This window comes from Pseudophryne corroboree, chromosome 1, assembly GCF_028390025.1.
Source record: "Pseudophryne corroboree isolate aPseCor3 chromosome 1, aPseCor3.hap2, whole genome shotgun sequence".
Lineage (NCBI taxonomy): Eukaryota > Metazoa > Chordata > Amphibia > Anura > Myobatrachidae > Pseudophryne > Pseudophryne corroboree.
The window spans coordinates 792562533-792587553 of NC_086444.1; the positions used below are offsets into that span (position 1 = coordinate 792562533).

The following is a 25021-nucleotide window of genomic DNA, read 5'->3' on the forward strand; positions in this document are numbered from 1 at the left end:
GTGGTATTGCAACCGGACAAATCAAAATCATTGGGGTACCTACATGCCCATTCACGGATACCAATAAAAAAAAAAACATGCCCCTCCTGTGGTCCTGAGCCTTATCTCCACATGCTTCCATACAGTTAATGGTTGTCAGAACTGTCATTTCTGGATAGCTCCAGCCATCCACCAATAACTGCTGGGAGGCAGGTAGAGAATTCTGCCTCAGCACTCTGATTGTGTGACTACCACCCACCCCTGCTCAAAGGTCCCTGGAATTGTGGGGTGATGGACAGAGCTGCCCAGTGTGCCTATACATTAAGATGGCCCTGGCAACATCTCCCAACTATCCCACTGCAAATCGAGATAATCCTCCTGAATTGGGACTGTCATGCCGTAAGTGAAATGGTTGTGCACAATGGCTACTGATGCAGATTCACCATGCTTAAGCATGCTTTCTCCTTCCTAGGCCTGATATTCATGTATAGTAAATTGAGGAAGGAGATATCACATGTTAATTGGTAGAATGACCTTTATATATGGGGGCTGTGTGAATAGTGAATGCTATTTGATAAGTAAACAAGCAGTGCGGACTTAGAGCTTGACTAATGCGTGAAGGTTGAAGGGAAGTTACAAGGTATACAACTACATCCACAAGATGGCATGGGGGCAACACACTTTATCAGTGGGCCCCAGTATTCAGTGTGTGGTCATCCCCCCGCTCCCCTTCCCCCCAAAGTAACGGTGCCTGACAGGTCTTTTGGCGGGTGTAGTACGGGTGACCGGCGGTCTCCTGACCGCCGGTCACCTTCCCGATGCCGGGATCCCGGCAGCATACCGACGCCGGGATCCCGGCGGGGAGGGGCGAGTGCAGCAAGCCCCTTGCGGGCTCGCTGCGCTCGCCACGCTGCGGGCTCGGTGGCGACCTGCGGTCGCCACGGGTTCTATTCCCACTCTATGGGTGTCGTGGACACCCACGAGTGGAAATAGTCCCTGTTGGTCGGCATGCCGACCATCGGGATAGTGAGCCGTCGGGCTCACGGAGGAGGTCATGTGACTGTCGGTCAGCCGACCGGCGGTCACATGACTACCACCCCTTTTGGCTGCACTGGACCTAGACCCATCTCAATAGATTGATTATATAGTGTCAGGATGTCCTACGGTTTTTGTTCGTTTTAAGGATTTAATGGGAGATATATCAAACCTTCTATAGGGTGGAGAAGTGACAACTGGAGAAACGGCCACAGCAACTGATTGGTTGCTATTGACAATCTCTTCACTTGTCCACTCTTTTGAAGGTTTGATATACTTATAGCCTAGTGAGCATGGGTTTGGGCACATATGACTATGCTCAATTAAAATACACATTGTGCTGCGGCATTCTACAGACCTACTCTGCAGTTCAACTGCAACGTGATATTCCTGCAATTTAACTAATGGACTTTGACAGCAGGATATTACCCCTAAAGGTTTGTACACACGGTGCGATATTACCTTGTGATTTTGGCTATATAGTCAAAATTGCAAGGAAAGTTAGTGCATATCGCAAGGTGTTAGCCAACTTGTGATACTGATTCGATCCCGTTGCGCACTCCCACGGGTGCGGTATCGCAAGGTTAGATAGACTGTGTAAGAAAGTCAATTTTGACTATCTAGTACAAAGTATAGTCAACAACAGCAATAACCAAAATCGCATAGTCAAAATCGCACATAAATAAGCAAATAAACAAACCCCATTTATATGGGTACTTATTTATTTATTACATCCTGCTTGCCATGCTGCCATATTGAATCAGCTCTATTAAGTAATAGATAATACATATATCGTAGATTACAGAATTGTAAAGACAGATTTTGAAAAAGTGACACTACTGTTCTAGCTATGAGGACTTCACTCTCTCTGATCCAGCCAACCCTGTTGTTTTTCGTACATGCAATGTGTTGTATGTTAACCACATGCAGAAGTGACCAGAAAAATAGTGCGTTACATCCTTTATGTGCTCTGTTAGGAAATCGGTTATGTGTGTGTATGTTGCTTTATTACTCATTTGAAAACGCAACGGAATTTTGCTGCGCTATATAAGAAACTGTTTAATAAATAAATAATAATATACGTTGTCATCGGGCCCAAAATTTTAATTTATGGCAGTCCTATTCAAAAAGGTTATTTTTAAAGTATTAAGTAATAATAAACTATTTTAGTGATTGTCTGATCATCTAAAGATACAAAAGGACATGGATTAATTTTATGAAAGGTTATATTTTATTTCCGAACATACCTATTACTTATATAGTGCCAGAAAACTCTGTATATAGACATACATACATACATACATACATACACGTTAGCTTGAGCCCCAACACCACCACCACCACCACTGCGTCTCTTTGTCACTGTACCCTTACTGTGTCCTGTGCATCATTGATGTTCAGACCAACTGACTGTATGGGGTCTATTTACTAAGCCTTGTAGGGAGATAAAGTGGAGAGAGATCAAATACCAGCCAAGCACCTGCCAAGTTACAGACTGTGTTTGAACAATTACAATTATGAGCTGATTGGCTGGTACTTTATCTCTTTCCACTGTATCTCTCTTCAAGGCTTAGTAAGTAGACCCCTATATGCCCAGGTGATGCCATAATTTTGTATGGTTGTCTATGGACATTGGCCCAAATTGGGTTCACTACGGCTGGCCGGCGGTCGAGCTCCCGGCGACCAGCATACCGGCGCCGGGAGGCCGACCGCCGGCTTACCGACAGTGTTGCGAGCGCAAATTAGCCCCTTGCGGGCTCGCTGCGCTCGCCACGCTACGCGCGCCACACTATTTTATTCTCCCTCTATGGGGGTCGTGGACCCCCACGAGGGAAAATAAGTGTCGGTATGCCGGCTGTCGGGCTCCCGGCGCCGGTATACTGAGCGCCGGGAGCCCGACCGCCGGCATACAGAAGACCACCCGCCCAAATTACTATGGTGATTGGCGTTCTTTTTTTCATCGGTCACGTCAGTTACCAACCTAGTTTAAAAGCCAGTCTATTCCAGTTGCATTTATTTAAATGTATGGCTGGTGAAATCGCCTGTATCTACCAGTCAAATTTTGATACAGCATTCTTTCTTCTAATAGGGTATCTTATATAGATCTTTATACATCTTGTACTTGATAATTAAGTTTTCTGCAAGTAAATGCACAATGGGATATACAGATCTTCATTGGCTTACCCAGATTTTAAAGAGATGTTCCTCATTTTTCAATATTGACCAACTCTATGGTATAATTCAGCCTTTTATACGTATTGAATGCAGTCATTAAATGTGTCTCTTATCTGACTTTTGTTTCTAATGTTAAATCTTTATTACACATGGACATGTTGGGCAGGATGTAATAGAGTCTGAGTTCTCCTGACATGCGGGATGCTGGCCGAACTCAGACGTTTATTTAAAGGGGCATTCATTTACAAGGCATAACCATGCCTTGTAAATGATTGCCCCTTTAGAAAAAAAGTCATAGCTCGGCCGGAATCCCGCACGTCCGGCGTACACGAACTTTATTACATCCCACCATAAAAAGCAAAAAAATTATCTCTGTTCATAACATTTATCATGATGGAGGTTGTAACAATGGCATAACTACAGCTTTTGAAAGGGTAAGCAGGTGAGAGGGGCCATGTAGCCACAGGTCTCCCTACAGTGATGGTGGTTTCTCCAATACTGCACCCACTATCATGTGAGATCAAGGGCAGTGAATCTGAAACAGAGCTTCATGTAGGCCCCTGCATTCAAAAGGCCAGAACTGGGCTGCAGGAGGACACACTGTATTGCTGGGCTCTTCAAAAATGTTGATACAGTATGTGTCCTATCGATGTACAGTAGTGTTCTGCATGAGTTGTATTTTCAGGTCCTATCTAGATTACATCGATCACCCCATGTTTCCATTTCTGAAATTTGTCTACAGCTGTTACCAACTGTGGCGTGATGATTGCAGATACTCAATCCACCTCCCTAGAGATAACTGCTCTTTAATAGTGTACACATTACAATATGTGCTCTATGACTATGTCAGCCAGAAGTTTCCATAATACATACTGTACATAAACTGTTTTGTTGTCTCATTTTGGTGCATGTTATATGATAAAATAATTACATGTTATCTTTCTTTGCAGTTTGTGGAGATATCCATGGACAGTTCTTTGATTTGATGAAGTTATTTGAAGTTGGAGGGTCACCTGCCAACACACGTTACCTCTTCTTAGGAGACTACGTTGACAGAGGATACTTCAGCATTGAAGTAAATACAGTATCCTATCCAATATGTGATTTGCTAATATGTGCAACCACACATGTGCCATTATGATATTAGAGCTAGTGTTGTTCCACAACAATTCAATTATTTTGTGATTTCGGCCCCCCAAATTTAAAGATTCACCAATCTGTGTCCATACTATAGAGATATTTTTCAGTGATTTGCAGATCGTTTGCAGCAAATACAGATCTCCCAGTCTTAAAAGGCTCATCAGTTTACTAAAAATGGTCTGCAAATCTTGTTTGTTACCATACACTAACAATCTACAGCCCCAACTGTTAAGTGAAATTAAACATATTGAAAAACCTGATTTAACAATCCCAATTTTTGGTTGGAATCTGCAATCAGTGAACCCCATACATTGCAGATTTATTTGCACAGTCATCTGCAAAACACCAACTTGCCCCAATTGATTCTATTCCCACGTGAACCCTGTTAGTTGGCATGCCGACTGTCGTGCTGGCAAGCGGACGGGATCCCGGCGTCGGTATAGTGACCGGTGGTCGCATAATTACATCCCCTTAACACTACTAGTTGTTTTGTTTTCCGTTTTCTTTGTTGTTTGTATAAAAACTTCTGGGGATAAAAGGGGGCCTGCCAGCCACACACATGCCTACCTATTACAGTAATTGGACAAATAACTGAAAGAACCCATATAAGCATATATGAGACCCCATATAATCATATATGTGTGTGTGCATCTGTGTAGTATCTTCTGTATTGACTCCTTTATTATATGTGCATGAAGAAATGTGCCAAGAAATATTCCTCAGTATTATAAATTGTGTACGTCTATAATATCTGTATCAGCAGGAACGTCCTTACTGACTGAAAATTTGTCTCATCATCAAATTGTAAATCTACCAGCTTTTAAACTGCCTGATTGGTTCTGAATGATCACATAAGGTTTGTGTCAGGCTGTACAGACCTTGCTAGTAGCTCATTTAAATAATACCTGGGGCGTTTTAGAATAACTGGATAGAGATGTATAGTTTTCTAGCTTAGTTTGGAAGGAATTGGAAATGATACATCATAAGGGAATATCACCACCAAGTTTACCAATCGGCTGTTTTCTTTTTCAGTGTGTGCTGTACTTGTGGGCCTTGAAAATTCTGTATCCCAAAACTCTGTTTTTACTCCGTGGGAATCATGAATGTAGACATCTAACAGAGTATTTTACCTTCAAACAAGAATGTACGTATATATCTCATTGCTTCATTTGAAAGTTTCCACAGAAAATACATAAATAGGCTAATGCCTGTACCCACTTGTTGGAAGAAGGCACATCAGGCATTGTAGCTTCTGGCTATGTCCATTAGTGATCCACCCATTCCAGCTGTAGGCTGGTGTCAGACAGAGGTGAATCGCAAATACTAATCTGACTGGAGTGATGAAAGTTTGTGTGAGCGAGTTGCACAATACCTTTCCTTACTATGGGCCTAATTCAGACCTGATCGCAGCAGCAAAATCTTTCTCCAATGGGCAAAACTATGTGCACTGCAGGGGGGGCAGATATAACATTTGCAGAGAGAGTTAGATTTGGGTTGGTTATTTTTGTTTCTGTGCAGGGTAAATACTTGCTGCTTTATTTATACACTGCAATTTAGATTTCAGTTTGAACACACCCCACCCAAATCTTCACTCTCTCTGCACATGTTTTATCTGTCCCACCTGCTGTGCACATGGTGTTGCCCATTAGAGAAATATTTTGCTGCTGCGATTAGGTCTGAGTTAGGCCCAATGTGTGTCAATGTAGGAGGGATTAACCCAAATCTTACAATCATTGCACGTTTACTGTTTATGTTATGTAAAATCTAAATTTTTAATGTTAACCCTGTTTTAGTTCCTGGTCTGCCAATATTAATAATGGTATATTTTATTCGCTACTTTGCTAAGAGGATTTATTTGTTAACATGTCGGGGCTTTGCTGGAAAGTCTCCTTTATCCTTAATGCTGAATAGCACTCTATATGCTATGCTAGCAAAATTATTTGAATGTTTTTTATTAACCAGTTCATTATAGCAACTTACAGTTTGCTTTCATTCATATATTATTTTAAGATTTTCTTAGATTTTTTTTAATGACATTTACTTAAAAGGCACTTAAAAATCTATGTCTGTGCATACTGTAGTAAAAGTAATTTATTCCCAGCAAAACGTATAAGTGCAGAGAAATTCATTATGGAGAATCAGCACTGTGCTCCTATATTCCACTTTTTGACCTAACCAGCTCAACCTGCTCCTCCTGTTACCGGATTGTGGTTCCATCTGCAAATGTACACAATGGAAAACATTAATTAAATTTTTTTTTCAAGGTTTAAACCAATTTTTTTTTTTTTTTTTTTTTAATTATGCTTTGACTATTGGCACGGCGCCGTGTCTTCTTAAATGAAAACCTGTTATAATTAAAAAAAAAACTAGTGTTTTTATTCAAAATGTTTAATGAGAGTGGCATGCACAGCACCTAACAAAGTACATAAAAAAAAATTAACAAAACAAGAATACGGACTAACAGTAAAAGAAAATGTATGACAAGTATAAGGTATATACATATTGTTGAATCAGTGGACATGACACGGAAATAAGCATCAGGGTGTCAGAAACTTTGGGCTAGGTGCCATTGTAAGCAGTATGGAGTAACAATGACTATGGGGGGTATTCAATTGGTGCTGTTTTTTTCGACTTTTCGAAAAAACGGCACTTCCCGACAGTTTGCAGTTCGAATTCACATTTGACCTATTCAAAACCCGGACCGATTTTTCGACTTGTTGAAAATTCCAGCCGGGCAAAAACCACATGGATCACAGTATTCGCTGCCGATCCTTGTGTTTTGTCGAATTTGCGGGCATTTTCAACAGTTTTTTAGTCCGTTTTCACCCATGCCGATTCAATTTTTTTTTTTTTTTAAAAGACATGGCGAAAATGGAGAAAAAAACCTGTCGAAAACACCCGTGATTGAATAGCCAACGGTCAAATTAGTTCCAGTTTTCCGACTGTCTGAAAACTCGCACTAATTGAATATCCCCCTGTGTATTAATATATCTATCTACATATAATGAGAGGTAATAGGAAGAATAAGCTCTATAAAATTGGTTTTATTGAAAGATGTAAAATAAATTAAACCAAAGCCTTTACAGGTTGAGTATCCCATATCCAAAATTCTTGGGACCAGAAGTATTTTGGATATCGGATTTTTCCGTATTTTGGAATAATTGCATACCATAATGAGATATCATGGCGATGGGAAATATGGGTCATATACACCTTATACACACATATTGTAGGTCATTTCAATATTTTTAATAACTGTACATTAAACAAAGTTTGTGTACGTACACACAATTATTTATGTTTCATATACACCTTATACACACAGCCTGAAGGTCATTTAATACAATATTTTTTATATAACTTTGTGTATTAAGCAAAGTTTGTGTACATTAAGCCATCAGAAATCAAAGGTTTCACTATCTCAGTTTTATTTAAAAAAAATCTGTATTTCGGAATATTTGGATATTGGATACTCAACCAGTATTAATGTTTGAAAGCATTAAAAAGTTTCTAATAAATGATTACATTTTTTTCCCCATTAAAATATTAATGAAAAAAATAAAAAATAAACCGAAAAAGAGATTTTTTTTTTATTTTGTAGTTTTTTTAAAACCTGTTTGGTTTTTTTCCAACCCTGTTTTCTTTTTCAGTTTTAGTGGAAGTAGCCTAATATGTCTTTTGTAAATCATAAGCGTGAGAGCAGATTAGTACTGTGGGCCAGATTTATTAAGCCTGCTGAAGTGATAAAGTGGAAGGTGATAACGCAGCAGCCAGTCAGCTCCTAACTGTCCTTTTTCAAACCCAGCCTGTAACATGGAAGTTAGGAGCTGATTGGCTGGTGCGTTATCACCTTCCACGTTATCACTTCACCAGGCTTAGTAAATCTGCCCCTGTGTTTCTTACATACCTCCGTTGTACAGATGAATATTCTTATGACTTTAATAGAATTACACTTTCCCCAAAAATGTGTGCCTCAAACACCACCATTTTTATTACATTTTAAAAAGTAGAATAAATAAACAGGAACATGTTGTTTCCTTTTTTTGGCAGTTATTAATATTCCAAACTAAAACATTTTTTCTGGCATACCTGTAATTAGCATTGTCATGCTGAATTTCAATGTGTATCATTAAAAGGTAAAATCAAATATTCCGAGAGAGTGTATGACGCCTGTATGGATGCCTTTGACTGCCTTCCTTTGGCTGCGCTGATGAACCAACAGTTCCTGTGTGTACATGGTGGCTTATCTCCAGAAATCAACACTTTAGATGACATTAGAAAAGTAAGTGCTTATAAAGAAAACCTCTTCTAATCAATTTGTTTGTGTTTAATTACAGTGTTGGACAGGGAAAACATTAAGGATTGATTGAAAACCTATTGCAAGAGATAATGCTACTGCACTTGTTGACCTGATTAAAGATGCACTTTGTTATGTGCCCTGCACAAAAGTGCTAAATGTATAGTTATTGCAAGTAGGACACCCTGACATAAGACACAGCCATTAGGGGAGCTGCTTGTGCACATGCCCCTATATTATTTCTGCTCAGCTAAGCCATGTTTGTCAGTGAATCGCCTACACCACTAAGTATACTAAAGTGTAATAAGGAAATAAATATATGTAATATACACAGAGGAAATAATGTACTCCATTAGAAGTAAATCACAAATTGACTGCTATGGTGAGTTTTTAAATATCCTTTTTATTTTACAGTCTGTAGATTATTTATTTTTCTAAGTTACGACAAACAGGTTAGTTATATAAGAAGGGGATGCGGAATCCCGGTGCGTAGGGACTATTCTCACTCGTGGGTGTAGAATGACAACAGAGCCTGTAGTGAGCCACTGAGCCCGCAGTGTTGTGAGAGCAGCGAGCCCACAAGGGGTCTCATACCGCTCGCCCCTCTGCCGGCATTCTGGCGGATGGGATGCCGCTGTCGGGGTGTAGACAGCCGGCATCCCGCCCACCGGTGAATGGTATGTATTCCATGAGAAGACCCTCACAATCCAGATGCATTTTACACTCACTCAGAGTGATACATTCCATCATAGACCACTTAGAAAATGAATCAGGGAATCATAGAGATATTGTTACTGTATGCAGATGCACATTTTATGACTAATGAGTGAAAACTTATTTAAATAGGTGTCAAAATAAGACAAAAACCAAATCTTGGTAATCTTGAATAATTATGTAGTTATTCAGATGGCAGACTTTGTATTTATTATTCAATAAATGCAAAAATGTCCAAGTTTGTTTGTTCTTTAAGTATGTTTATAAAGTATTTTGGACAATTGTAAATGCCCCTGTTGGCTTCTGTAAGTGCTTCAGATATCTCACACCCAGCAGTTGCTGCCTCCCATCTCCTTTTCCCTTTGCTTCTCTCATCTGGTGGAGAGAGGTGTGCAGCATCTTCTGCTTCTGTGTATTAGTCTGGGAGTGTGGGCCTGGGCTGTGACGTCATATCCCAGCACCACACTACAAGACCGTTACTGACATGGGACAGCCGCACCCATTCCAGCCTCACAGGTAAGAAGCTACCAGCTGCTGCTTCTTCACATCAATAGCTAGGACCTAGTTTTAAGGGTCTGCAGAAAAATAACAACACTGAATATGTGAAGAAATGTCACTAGTACAGTGGTTTAGGTGCCCCTTAACCTTAGCTTCAGGTCTCCTAGTAATATATCCATCCCAATACAAGCACTTAGGCTAACATTTTGTGGCTTGAGTTTATATTCATGAGACTACAGCCTATCCATTTACTGGAAATCAGTCACCTCACTGAAACTATAAATGGGTATATACATTTTCAGAAGCTTATTATACCAATGGGTTTCAGTGATTCATGTACCTGGTGAAGTTGATTTCCATTGTTTTATTTTGAGTTTCTTTTGGGTTGCTTTTCTGCCATAATATCAATTAAGCTTATTCAGTTTTATTATGTTGCAAACCTTTAGGTTGGTGATCTAAAATCCACCATGCATCTATGTGCTCATCATACCTTTAGGGGGAGATGTACTAAGCAGTGATAAGCGTGGAGAAGTAGCTCATGACAACCAATCAGCTGCTCTGTATACTTTTATAGTATGCAAATTTTAAATGTTATGTCAATGCTGATTGGTTGCCATGGGCAACTTCTCCACTGGCTCACTTCTCCACTCTTATCACTGCTTAGTACTCCTTAGAAACCTGTGCCCAAAACCGTTTCCGTCCTTTGCAGCAGGGATGGGGAATATCATCCTAATATAATGTAAATTATTATATCTCCACATCATTTATTTATTTTTACTCAGGGATTCCATGGCTAATTGCATACTTACTTGGAGTCATTAACTTTGTTATGGAATGTGCAGTTGGTAATAAGTCTGTCCCTGGCATTTCTGAACACAGTCTGCATATTTATCAACACGCATTATTTCATAGCCGGGTATTTCACTTACAAAACTATGAATAATTTAGAAGCTTAAAATAAGTTTGGAAGTCTAGCTTAGTATTGCATATTTTATGACACGCATTTGAAGCTGAATCTGTGAATGCATCTTTTTTAATGAAAGTTTTTCTTTTTAATTGAACGTCAAGGCAATGAAATATCATTTCATTCCCCCTCAAATAATACTAAGCCCAAGGCTGAAATTTCACTGTTTCTTAGCTAAGACGATGCTTTATTCTGCTTCTTGGCTAACTTAGAGAATTTGATAGATGTATTAATCAAGGTGACAAGTCAACTGCGGCTTATTTTTATTAAAGGTTTCCCAAGGTACAATATCCAATAGTCTTATATGCTTTGAAAAGAACACTTCAAAGACCAAGAACCAGTTAGATAGTTAGAAATTCTTGCTGTCTGCTATATTCTTCTTTTTAAAATTTTAGAATGAACATTGATTTGGTCTTTTTTTGGGGGGGGCTGTAAATTTGAAACCATGTTTCCAATGTATCAGGTGTTTGATTTAAGACTATGGGGTCTTTTCAATGCATGTCGGATCCTCTCCGACGGAGAGGATCCAACAATGCAGTATTCAATTTGCAGGCAAATCCAACAGGTTTTGCCCGTTTTCGACAATGACAATCCGATTTTTTTTTTTTTTATAAAGTCTGAAAAACGGCAGGATCATTGAATAGGTCGACTCATGATTCGACCTAAAAAAGTCGGAAACTGCCGTCTTTCCGACTAGACAGCAGTTCCTACTTCACTTGAATAGACCCCTAAAAAGGAAATGTATTACTAAACAACGTATCAATGCATAGCCAAACTGATCAGCTTTGCTAATCTATATAGTTCAAATTGGATTTAACCATTTAATTCTCAAATGGGAGCATTCAATTGGCTGCAAGATTTGCAGCAATTATTAATGTGGATTTCACGCTTAATTTCTGTTTAACATGACTATGCACTCTCGATTCTCAAATTATCCAGCTGCAAAAAATGGGCTTATTAATTTTTCAGCGTTAAATGTAAAAGAAAATCGAAAAACTGCCTGTACCCTAACAAAACAGACAAATTAGTATTGCATTAAATTTTTTACTGTCCAAAGGAAAAAAAATTTATGCTTTTTAAATGGCTGATTTTTCTGTTTTTGTTGTTGTTGTTGTTGTTGTAAGAACAGTTAAAAAAGGATAGAAATTATTTTAAATACTCTAGTTATTTTTTAAGGGTGCATACAAATGCATGTAAACTGATTTGTTTTATTTATTTAGTTATTTAAGCCACTTTATAAAAATGTGTTAAAACACCTGTAACTTCCACATGCAGTGTTAAAAACACCTGTCCCTGCCATACAGCACTCCCATGTACCTGTCTCACATCTTTTAACCCATTATTCTATTACTTTAATAATTAAAAATTCAAATTATAAACTTCTAATTGCCTTATTATTTATTAAAGTGTGTGTGAGGGGGGGGGGGGGGCGATTCCCAGGGGTTCTGTACCAAGTGTCGACATTTGTACCCTAAAATAGCAATTTTCCTTAAATTTGCAGCTGATCTGAAACTGCAAGAAATGCCACAGTAAATCCTATTGAAATTGAAATAAAAATCTTGCAGCCGGAGGCAATTTCACACTCTTTGGGGGCGGGGGAATTAACGCAGCCAATTGAATATGCCCTTAAGTAGTTTTTTCAATATATCATCCACCACTTTGTGAAACCGAAGAATAGGCCCACATTAGTAATTGCAAATGAAAATAATCCCAAAAACATTGTCCTGCAGTGTCCTCACAAAGGATCAATAAGTACTAGAAATTATGATCACTAGTGTTTTAAATGATCAGTATAGCATGTTTCCAAGATAAAATACAATGGTTATGGAAAGTTTCTAAAATGTGTATTTTGAGTTTCATTTTCTCTAGCATCCATAAGGGATAATGGGGGAAACTAGTACGATGGGGTATAGACGGGGTCCAAAGGAGCCAGTGCACTTTAAATTTCTTCAACTGGGTGTGCTGGCTCCTCCCCTCTATGCCCCCTCCAACAGGCAGATTAGAAAAAAGTGCCCTCAGGAGAGGATGCACATCTCTGCAGCTCCAGAGAGTTTTCTTTAATTTCTTTTAAATATTTTATTATTTTCGGTATGCTGTCTGGGCAACAGCATACCTGCACCGTGGGAGTTGGTGGAGGGGGGGGGGGGGGGGGGGGTCACCGGACTTACGAGGTGCAGAACCGCTTCCTCTCTGCAGGACCACCGTCCTGAGGGGTTGTTGATCAGCGGGGCACTGTGCCTTGGCTGTCACAGCCACAGCACGCCGCACACCCCTAACGATGCCTCAAGATGACATCGGTGGTGAGTACAAACCGGGGGCCCCGCTAGGGGGGTCTACCGGTCCAAAGGGCAGCTGACCACGGGTGCGGTGTGCTGGACCCTCCCGGGGGGTCCCGCTAAGATCCCCCGTGTAGAACTGCCACAAAAGGGCTTCACTAGCACTTGTGTGATGTTTTAAGCTAAAAAGGAGACTTTTGCTAGTAGAATCTATATATGTAACTCACATACAGTAGGGCAGGCTTGCATTATAACTGTGTGTATGTGTATGTTATTGTGCTTACTGTGAAACATGGGTAAACACAAGCTGTGCAGTGTATGCCACACTAGATTCTCTCCTTTATCTAATGACTCTGTTTCCTGTTTCCAATCCAGGTACAGTCGGACAACGCCACGACGGTGGCGTATATCAATCGTCGAGGGGGGACAAAAAGCAGAGCCTGCATGCGAGAGGTGTCAAAGATACTCCTCTGGGTGGAAAGAAATGCAAGAGCAATGTCGGCAATCTTCATTCCAGTAGTGGACTTTGAGTCGTCACGATCTTCACCCGGGGGAGTGGGGACTCCACCATCAGGTGTTCCAGCAGATCATCCACCGGTGGGGCTGCCCACAAATAGACATGATGGCTTCTCGACTCAACAAGAAACTTCCCTGGTTTTGCTCACGGACCAGGGACCCTCAGGCGAGGGCAGTGGACGCACTGTCGTCGCCTTGAATATACCGGATGGTGTACCTGTTTCCTCCGATTCCATTGCTCCCAAGGGTGCTAAAGTGAATCAGGCATCAAGGTGTCCAGGCAATTCTGATTGCCTCGGAGGGCGTGATACGCGGATCTTCTGGACATGTCCGCCGAAGACCCTTGGCCTCTACTACTAAGAAGCGATCTTCTTCAACAAGGACCGTTCGTCTACCCGGACTTACGGCGACTTCGTTTGACGGCATGGAGGTTGAGGGCAACATCCTAGCTCACAAGGGCCTTTCCAAGAAGGTTATTGCTACCATGGTTCAGGCCAAGAAACCTGTGACGTTAAAACACTATCATCATATCTGGAGGAGATATGTCTCTTGGTGCGAGGAACGCACGTATCCGCCTGCTGAGTTTCACTTGGGACGTTTCCTACAGGCTGTGTGGATAAGGGCTTACGCCTGGGTTTCATTAAGTTCCAGATTCCCACCCTCTCCATTTTCTTCCAGAAGAAATTGGCAGTGTTGCCTGAAGTTCAGACCCTTCTTGCAAGGGGTACTCCACATACAACAACCTTTTTTGCCACCTACGGCACCCTGGGATTTGGATGTAGTGTTGGATTTTCTACAGTCCTCCTGGTTTGAACCTCTGATGATGGTAGAAGACAAGTACCTCACATGGAAGACTGATGTTACTGGTCCTGGATTCTGCTCGTCGTTTTTCAGAATTGCAGGCCTTTATCATGTAAAAGTCTGTACTGGGTTTTTTATGAGGACAGAGCAGAGCTCCGGACTAGCCAGCAGTTCCTGCGAAGGTTGTCTCCATATTTTATCTGAATCAACCTATTGTGGTTCCATCCAGTTCTGACGCTTCTGCTCCACTGGAAGCATTGGATTCTGTGCATACCTTGAAGATCTATGTCAAGCGTACAGCTCGGGTCAGAAAGACGAATTCCTTGTTCGTGCTCTATGATGCGCAGAAGAAGGGTTGCCCTGCTTCAAAGTAGTCCATTGCTCGTTGGATTTGGCTTACTATCCAACAGGCCTATGTGTTGGCAGCCTTACCTGTTCCTAAATCTCTAAAGGCCCACTCTACAAGATCAGTGGGCTCTTCCTGGGTGGCTGCCGTGGAGTCTCGGCCTTACAACTATGCCGAGCTGCTACCTGGTCAGGGAAGAACACTTTTGTGAAGTTCTACAAATTTAATACCCTAGCCAAAGATGATACCCAGTTTGGCCAGGCGGTGCTGCAGCAGTCTCCGCACGTTCCCACCCGTTCTGGAAGCTTTGGGACGTCCCCATCGTACTAGTTTCCCCCAATATCCCTTATGGATGTTAGAGAAAATAGGATTTTAATACCTACTGGTAAATCCTTTTCTCGTAGTCCATAAGGGATATTGGGCGCCCGCCTCAGTGCGTTGACTTTTCTGCAGGTTGTCTTTTATGTGTTTACCTGTTCAGCTGTTGCTGTAGTTGTTACCAGCTGTTGCTGGTTGTTGTATTTTAGTGGTGTGCTGGTGTGTAAATCTCACCACCTTTTCTGTTGTCATGTTCCTTCTCTCATATATGTCCTTTTTCCTTCGGGCACGTTTTTACCTATAACTGCCTGTGGGAGGGGGCATAGAGAGGGGGAGAAGCCAGCACACCCAGTTGAAGAAATTTAAAGTGCACTGGCTCCTTTGGACCCGTCTATACCCCATCGTACTAGTTTCCCCCAGTATCCCTTATGGACTACGAGAAAAGGATTTACCGGTAGGTATTAAAATCCTATTTTTCTTAAATGACTATCTGTAGCTTTTTAATTATGTTATTTGTTTATTATTATGGTTTCCCAATGCATATAAAATAAGTGGTTTGATTGTAAAATAAAAATTTTATGTTCGTTTGTTTTTCTTAGTTAGATCGCTTTAAAGAGCCTCCTGCATATGGGCCCATGTGCGATATCTTGTGGTCAGATCCTCTGGAAGACTTTGGTAATGAAAAAAGCCAAGAACATTTTACTCACAACACAGTTAGAGGATGTTCTTATTTTTACAGGTAATTTTGTCAACTGGTCACTAACCATCCACCTTCCTTGTGTTTCCATTTTAGTTCTAGGCAGATATTTAATTAAACATACCCATACCTTGGACTGTCCATTTATTGCTCAGTACTTTTTTTTTATCTTCTTCTGTGGTTTATTATTTATAGATATCTCTTCAAGCTGTTTCCATACATACTTCTCTATAAACACTACATCTTTGGCACTTCAGGCAATACTTGACCACTTCTGCCAGAGGAGGCACCTTCTTTTGACATCCCCCACTGCTTAGCTTAGCAGGTGGGGGCAGTTTCCAATGCACCTGGGACTATAGAAGTCTGGCATATTTCACCAGATTATTTAAACATTTTTTTTATTTGGTTACCTAATATGATGTGGTCTAAACACCACCCAAAGTGATGCACTTATCTTCCCTCTCTCATTTTTGTCTGTTGTAGCCCACCACAAACCTAAAATAAATAGATAAAATGTGAAGACACATGCAACAAAGAACTGTCTCCTCCCTATCAATTGAGCTATGTAACAAAGTATCAAAGAGTAACCAAGCAATTTGATATGTGGCAAAATACTCCCAACTATTGCTCAAAACCTACAGATGGAGCCCTCCTCATCTTTGCCTTTAATAGGATTAACTGAGCCAGGGCAGTCGGACTTAGGGGGTCATTCCGAGTTGATCGCTAGCTGAAAATGTTCGCTGCGATTAAATAAATAAACGGCACTTCTGCGCATGCGGCGCAGTGCGCACGCGCGACGTACTTTCACAACGGCCGATGTATTTTCACACAAGCGAAGCTTTTCAGTCGCAATGGCCGCCGCAGTGTGATTGACATGAAGTGGGCGTTTCTGGGTGTCAACTGACCATTTTCAGGGAGGGTTCAAAAAAACGCAGGCGTGCCAGGAAAAACGCAGGCGTGGCTGGGCGAATGCAGGGCGTGTTTGTGACGTCAAAACAGGAACTGAACAGTCTGAAGTCATCGCAAGCACTGAGTAGGTCTGAAGCTACTCAGAAACTGCACAATATTTTTTTGTAGCCGATCTGCGATGCAATCGTTCGCACTTCTGCTAAGCTGAGATACACCCCAGAGGGCGGCGGCTCAGCGTTTGTACGGCTGCTAAAAACTGCTAGCGAGCGATCAACTCAGAATGACCCCCTTAATCCCCAGCTGTAGTGACTTGGGGGGTCATTACGAGTTGATCGCTCGCTAGCTGTTTTTAGCAGCCGTGCAAACACATAGTCGCCCCCCACGAGGGAGTGTATTTTCGCTTTGCAGGAGTGCAAACGCGTGTGCAGCCGCGCTCAGCAAAAATAGTTTGTGCAGTTTCTGAGTAGCTCTGAACCTACTCAGCACTTGCGATCACTTCAGCCTATTTGTGTCCAGATTTGACGCCAGACCCCCGCCCAGCGAACGCCCAGCCACGCCTGCGTTTCTTCAGACACTCCTGCGTTTTTCCAAACACTCCCTGAAAACGATCAGTTGCCACCCAAAAACGCCCACTTCATGTCAATCTTCTTGCGTCCACCAGTGCGAATGGAATTGTCACTAGAACCCATGCAAAACCACAATGCTCTTTGTACCCATATGTCGTGCGTGCGCATTGTGGTGCATGTGCAGAAATGCAGATTTTTAGCCTCATCGCTGGCTGCAAACAGCGGCAGCTAGCGATCAACTTGGACTGACCCCCTTAATCCCTTCTGTATTTTTCTCTCTGTACTGTATTGCAGCTGAGAACAATAGATGAAAGGCTTATGCTAATAAGCCTTGGTGCACCTAGGCGCAGCAGAGAAGGCTAGATGATCGAGGCTCCATCTGTACCGTAACTCACTATAAAATGTATCATGGATGAGTGTGTCTGATTGCTGTACCAAGCTCTCTGATACATTGGGTGCTCAGAGGGAGAAAACACCAACGCCTCTGCAAACTTTCCTGTCCAGCTATCTCATTTTATCCAAACGGCGGTGCTTGTCCCCTTGCTACGTCTTTCTACTAGAGACATGTCAATCCTGGAATTGCATATGACAGGTTTTATTGTAGTTCATTCTCAATACTTTGCATTCGTGTGACATGTAATTCAGGATATGGATCAGGGGGATGCAGTTAAAATACCGGCTGTTGGGATCCCGACATTCAGGAGACCGACACCGGAGTCCCAACAGCCGGTAAAATACTGCCGGACGGAATCCTGACTTCTGCAGGGTATGAAAAGTACACAGGACTAAGCATAAATGTGTAAGAAGGGAACATACTGCACTAGTCACTGCTCCTGTGAAGAACAAGATACTAGTATGTGAGAAGAGGAGTAGCTGAACTTTTTATCTTTTGGTTATTGTATCTGGGCAGCTAAGTATCTCACGAGAGACTTTCAGTGGTAGATGCTTAGCATGTTCTGTTTTACTGAACGTAACTTGCTTATTACTGATAACTTGTTTTTTACTATAATTCCGTTTTCTTCTAGTAATAGTATGTCACCAACTTGATTGTATCTGCTTCCTCTTTGATATCTAAGACTCCAGTAACCGCTTGTCAAAAGTTTTTATCGGACTTCTTATCTCAATGCTCGTTTGCAGTATGATGGTCAAAAATTTCAGTTAACGGCATGAATGATACAGCACTGTCTATCAGTTGTCATCTGCGGAGAGTAACTGTTGTACAGTAAAGACAGTATGCTTCTGGTATTACAGCGTCATGTCTCTGGTGCAGTAGTATTCAGCTGCCCTCCACTGTATACTGTATGGTCTCCATCAAGTCATGACTACAGTGTTGCTTAGAGATGTAGCCATGCCCATCTCACTGCGATGCAGGATGCTGCATGGCGTGCCAGGCTGTGACTATTCACAGCCAGCGATCACTTCATTAATTCCTTTAGGAATTAATGGAGCGATCGCCAGCTCCGAATAGTAGCAGACTGGCATACCATGCAGCAAGCTGTGTTGCAGCATGCTGCATTGCAGCAAAGATGAGCATGGCTATATATGTAATTCCCTCTTTAGGAGACCTTTTTAGGTCTCAGTTTAAGGAAATTGGCAATCATGTCATTCAGGTACAGGCGTTCGCAGATGTGATATGTCGTCTCATCACACAGTGTGCGCACGCGCAGTGCGGCTGCTGTGCATGCGCACACTTCACAGGGCTTCAGCATGCGGCAGCGTTCCATGCTGAATTAGGCCCTTAGTACTGTATGTGAGAATAATTAGGAAATTAGATTGTGGTCTAGGGTGTAAGTGATACATATTTCATAGCCTTTTTGCATTATGATATAGGACCTAATTCAGAGTTGATCACAGCAGCAAATTTGTTAGCAATTGGGCAAAACCATGTGTACTGCATGGGTGGGGAGGGGGGCAGATATAACTTGTGCAGAGAGAATTAGTTTTGGGTGAAGTGTGTTCAAACTGAAATCTAAATACAAAGCAGCCAGTATTTACCCTGCACAGAAACAATATAACCCACCCAAATCTAACTCTCTCTGCAAATGTTACATCTGACACCTCCCCCTTCCCCAGCAGTGCACATGGTTTTGCCCAACTGCTAACAAATTTGCTGCTGCGATCAACTCTGAATTACCGACATAATCTCTACTATTAGTTTTCTTTTTTAAGTATTCGTGATTTGCTGGTCTCTGACTTTCCCAGTTACTACTGGTGATATTGGTATAATATGTTATATCTTCATGAAAGAAAATAAATAGTATTCTTGCAGGACACACCCCTATCTGGCATTATTAGGTGTTGGCATGTAATGTCCTTTGCCATTTAGCCAATAATATTTATACAGAGCACCCACCTACTTCCAAATAATCATAGCAAGGGCTCAATCCAATTAGCTGCGAAGGGTGCGAAGTGCCATTGCCGCAGCATTTAAATGCCGGCAACTGCACCCTGATCTCGCAGCTTTTGCAGCCAGGATTCTGCCTGAATTCACTCAAGATTGCTCGAACCTCTATGGGGTGGCGAGCACTTTTGTGCGTATTCAGGCTGCCATAAAGTGCGGACACTGCCGCAATGACTCTCACCTGCAAGATCATCGCAGCTAATTGGATTCACACCAAAGTTGGATTTATCATGGCTGTGGTATGAAATGCCAACTCTGTATGAAATTCCTTGTTTTGGTGAAAACCTCTCGTCACTGCTCTGTAATGTTCCTTCCACTATCTAACGCTCAGCCTGTGGCTTTCTACTTGGCTCTTTTCCTCTCCTTACATCATGATTATGAGTCTAGTGATCCGACCAGCAGTGGGGGACCCGCAAGACTCCAGTCCCTGCCTGCCCCATAATTTGCGTGTGGCCCCTTAAGGCATGGAGCCCTTGGCGGCTGTCTCTCCTGTTTACCACAAGATCAGCGTATTAATACGATAACTAGCCAGTGCTGCTATGCTATAAACCTTTTTTTGCTACTGTGCATGTTCTAACACCTGGTTGGAAATATTAATGTGCTGCAGATGATGTCTAATAACAAACGTGTTCTGCCCCTAGTAAAGCACACTTTTAAACATTACTGAAAAACTTGCATGACAATGTCTATCTACTGTATATATCTTATTTTAATAAAAAATACTGATAACAGATCATAAATAACATGTTAATTGTTGTCTATGTGATTACTTTTTTTTTATGGCTCAAACTAGTTTAACTTAAATAATTGTCATTTTCTAACTTAGATATAATCTTAGTGTATTAGGGCTTCTGCTGACCCAATGCAGTGATGACAACTGTACATACTGTTTATGAGCTAATAGTCATACCTGAAATTCCAGGAGTGGTACAGCCTGACAAATTGGTGACATTTGGTGTACAAATAGCTTGCTGTTTGGAGGTTTTGTGAAACCACAGCATTATGGCGTCTGTTCCTGTTTGTTTCATTTAGTTGCCTGTAAGGACAAGAAAGTACACATCATCATGGAGGAGATGTATCAAAGCTTGGATTGAGATGAGGTACTAACCAATCAGCAACTAACTGCCATGTTACAGGCTAAGGGGTCTATTTACTAAGCCTTGGATGGAGATAAAGTCGCTGGAGATAAAGGGGGACATGTACTAAGCAGTGATAAAAGTGGAGAAGTATGCCAGTGGAGAAGTTGCTTATGGCAACCAATCAGCATTGACGTAACATTTATAATTTTAATACTATAAACATATACAGAGCAGCTGATTGGTTGCCATGGGCAACTTCTCCACTGGCTCACTTCTCCACTTTTAGCACTGTTTAGTACATGTCCTCCAAAGTACCAGCCAATCCGCTCCTAACTGCTATGCCACAGGCTGTGCTTGAAACATGACAGTTAGGATTTGATTGGCTGGTACTTTATCTCCAGAGACTTTATCTCCATCCAAGGCTTAGTAAATAGACCCCTAGGTTTGAAAAATTACAGTAGTCGATTGGTTGGCACTTATCTCTCTCCAAGCTTTGATAAATCTCCCCCTAGACCATTTACATTTGGAGGTAGAACTACTGTTGCTACTTTATGGAACAGCGATGGGACTAATATTTGGGTTTTGACTAAATAAAAAATGCTATAGCACTTATTGTTTGCCATCCATTTAAAGCAGCTGTTACCATGGCAACATCTTATGTTCCAGTGTATTAACCTAGATGCAATTGGATAAATGTTTTGTGCATTAAGTATAATGAGGTCAGTGTTGTCTGTGACTGTACTGGTATATATTCTCTATACGTTTCATGGAAACCTACTTCTTTTGATCAGAGGAAAATCACTGTTTCCTTTCCCTTTGTTCCTGGCACTTATGAAAAATATGTCTCTCCTAATTTGCTTATTTGCTTTGAAGAAAACAATTTTCTTCTCTCAGGGTTTAACCTGATATGCATAATTTTCAGAGCTCAGCCATTTAACAAATATATTTCCTATTTGGGTGTGGGAAAGATCCACTCAGCAACCAGAATATAGGAAAACTGGGTTAACAACTAATGTTTCTTGCTTCAATGCAGGATCATAGTCTCCTGTTTAAGGACATTGAATGATTAATTGTATGTTTGGAGAAAACTTGTTTTATGTGTAATTTTACATTTTCCAACCACAATAACACGCTGAATAGCACTAAGAAGCAGTCTGGTTGTACAGCAGGAACTGACACATGTATGGCATGCTTAGCAATCTACAGGTTTTTTGTTTTTTGTTTTTTTTACAATTTCTCATATTTCTAGCATTTAGCAAAGTTCCCACTATTAGGCATACTGAAATAGAGGAAGTTTTTTTTATTGTATTGTCATTGAATAAAACATTGTAACAGTTGCATTGACTTAAGCTTGTATATACATGTAGGAAACAAATTGTAGGGTGAATAACAGTGTAAGATCTACTGGGGTAACTGTGTATTGTGAATGGATAGTTTTGCCCTCTTGTGGATGCAAGTTAGACATTTTTGCATTGGTTTGAGAGTATGATGTGGAGAGTTTCCATTGATAGCAGGTTTGGAGTCTTATTCATGGCACTGTCACTGTAGTATTAAGTTTTTGTTTTTTTATTTGTTCATTTCTTATTTTTAGGTTTATTTTAATTTAATTTTTCAAGACTTTCTCGAAAAAAAATTCCCTTTTTTTTTTATTGTGTCCAGGCAGTGCTAAAACGAGTGTGATACTGTGTGTTAATAAGGGTTTGTTGAAGATACAGTGGGGTCCACTTACACTTCTCAATCAGCCAAATAGAGATGTGCACTCTTGCCGCAGTCACGCCAAACAGCCCTTTTCAGCATGCCAGAACTGCTTCATGAGACGGCACTGATTAATTTGACATTTGACACTTGTACATCTGTGCTACGAAGGAGTCTGAATCTGTGTATTGAAGTACTATGATGCAGTGGCCATGGCTTTTTTTTCTCACAAATTTCCGTTGTGCTTTATCTGCGACTTTTTGTACATGTTTAAAACTATTTTCCATTTCTAGCACATTATCAGCAAACTAGAAAAGTAAAATGATGTAAAAAGTAGCACAATTGAGGAAAAAGTACACAATCCAAGGTAAAACGGAAAAAAACTAAGGCACTGAGTTGAAGAAAACCTACACAGCACAGGAATCACTACACATGGGTCTTGCCATGTATCTTGCTCCTTATGGCCCAAAACGGATTGGTGCATGAGGACACATCTGCAGGGGTGTAGCAACATTTTGAGTGGGACCCTGTCCAAATGCTTCTAGAGAGACACTTCTCTGCATCACTTGTTACAGTTTATGTCCCATAATCATATCCTCATTTATTTTTGGAACCATAGTAGTGCCTGTTAATGTTATGTCCAATAGCAGTGCCCTAGTTTATTTTTAGGAACTATAGTAGTGACCTAGTTCACATTATGTCACATTGTACGGCTGCCAGTAGACATTATGCCACAGAGTACCCCCAATTCACATTATGACAGTGTCCCCAGTTCATATTAGGTCACATTACAGTGCCCCCAGTTTATATTATGCCACATTACAGTGCTTCCACTTCATATTGTGCCCCATTACAGTGCCCCAATTCACATTATGTAACATTATAATGCCCTCCAGTGCATTTTATACCACATTACAATGAGCAGGTCCAGGGTCATAATTAGATATATTGCAGGTCCCAAGGTAATTGATTCTAAGGGCCCCTATGTATCACACAATGATGAAAAATGTATACAACACATGTAACTGTGACAGGGAAGGTGGGCCCCTCTCAGCTTTGGGCCCCATAGCAGCTGCACTGCCTGCACCTGTGGTAACTATGCCCTTGCACATCTGTATGATTTTTCTTTGGGTTAACACTAGAGGTAGCACAGCTAACCACTATCTGGTAAAGTGGTAAGTGAAAACTTACTGTTCTTGGCCAGTATCTTTGAGGCAGCTGAGTGTTGCACAACAATTCATTCTTTCTTTTTCTTTCTTTCTTTCTTTCTTTCTTTTTTTCTTTCTTTCTTTCTTTCTTTCTTTCTTTCTTTCTTTCTTTCTTTCTTTCTTTCTTTCTTTCTTTCTTTCTTTCTTTCTTTCTTTCTTTCTTTCTTTCTTATTCCCACTCTCCTCTATCTCATTCCTAGCCTGTTGGAAGCAAACCAAGAGGATGTCCATGCAGCTCCCCTGCAATTTTCACTGTACATAGGGGAAGAATACCCACATCCTCTCAACTTGTATCTAACAAGCCAAGCAGTCAGAGGAGAGTAGAGGTGCATTGGGGGAAAGTTTAACCATCATGATGTCTGTGGTTTCTGGGGAATTGAGCACAAAAGGTTGTAAATTGTCTGTTTCCATCAAAACCTAATACGTAATTCATGGTGTAGTTTGAGAAGTATCAGTTTATGGTTAGTTTTGGAAATATGTTTTTGAAAAAGTAATTTACACTTAGAATTCGTTTCCAGTACAAAAAAAAAAAAAAAAAAGGTAGGAACTACAGTACCGTACAGTACTTTTAGGACCTCTGAAGAACTCTCAGCATCTTATTTAGTATCAATCCTTGGCCCGGTTTGAGTATCCCCTGCCAGCATAAGCAGGCATATTCTGTTCTAAAGCAGTAAATAAGCTAATTTTAGAATATATTTGTGAGATATACATTTGACTTCATGGTGCTGTTGGGTGTCTACATGGACAAAGATGTTATATCACATGATCTGTAGAGTTAGGAGAAAATCGCTATACAGATTAGGTATCCGGTTGATAGATCTACATTAAAAAGATCTACAGTCAGTAGGTCATCTGGATCAAAAGGTAGACATGACAATGGCAGACACAAGTTTTTCCTTTTTTTTTCCTTTTTTTTTCCTTTTTTTTTTTTATCCTTCCTTCTACGTGGACTACAATTGGGATTAGTAACCTGTGCTAAGCGCAGCGGTAGCGAATTTAGGCATCTAGCCTGAAGCGTGGCGAACAAAGCAGTACACTAATAGGGGTTTTTGGTGGGTAAAAGAGGGCTAAGGGGGCATGCGACAAGGGCGCCAGATTCTAGGGGGCGAAGATACCGGTGGCAAACTACCATAGGTGCAGGGGATGCTGATCCCCAATGAAGCCCTGAAGGGTGAAAACGACTTTTCTACATACAGAGCGGTGACCCCAAACATCAGAGACCCTTCAGAGTGAAACAGGAAGTAGCCGTATATTCCACAGCCACTAGGAAGTGCACAGTGGTGCCAGGCAGACACCGCACATTAATCTCAGCAGCAACCGACGTATCAACGCTGCACACCGGACTACATGGGAAGGGGAGACAGAGATCCGCAAAGAAGCTAGTGTGCAAGGTGATGCCTAATGTAT

The 25021-nt window shown here is 41.1% G+C and overlaps 1 protein-coding gene across 5 annotated transcripts in view; it reads left to right on the forward strand.

Annotated features, from left to right (window-relative positions):
- Positions 1 to 25021, forward strand: part of PPP3CA (protein phosphatase 3 catalytic subunit alpha) — a 356718-nt gene that overhangs the window by 255372 nt on the left and 76325 nt on the right. For all 5 annotated transcript variants that reach the window (XM_063918417.1, XM_063918443.1, XM_063918426.1 and 2 more), the window contains exons 3-6: positions 4140 to 4264; positions 5362 to 5473; positions 8466 to 8611; positions 15659 to 15798. In XM_063918417.1, the coding sequence (XP_063774487.1) occupies positions 4140 to 4264; positions 5362 to 5473; positions 8466 to 8611; positions 15659 to 15798 (523 nt within the window). The remainder of the gene's footprint in view (positions 1 to 4139; positions 4265 to 5361; positions 5474 to 8465; positions 8612 to 15658; positions 15799 to 25021) is intronic.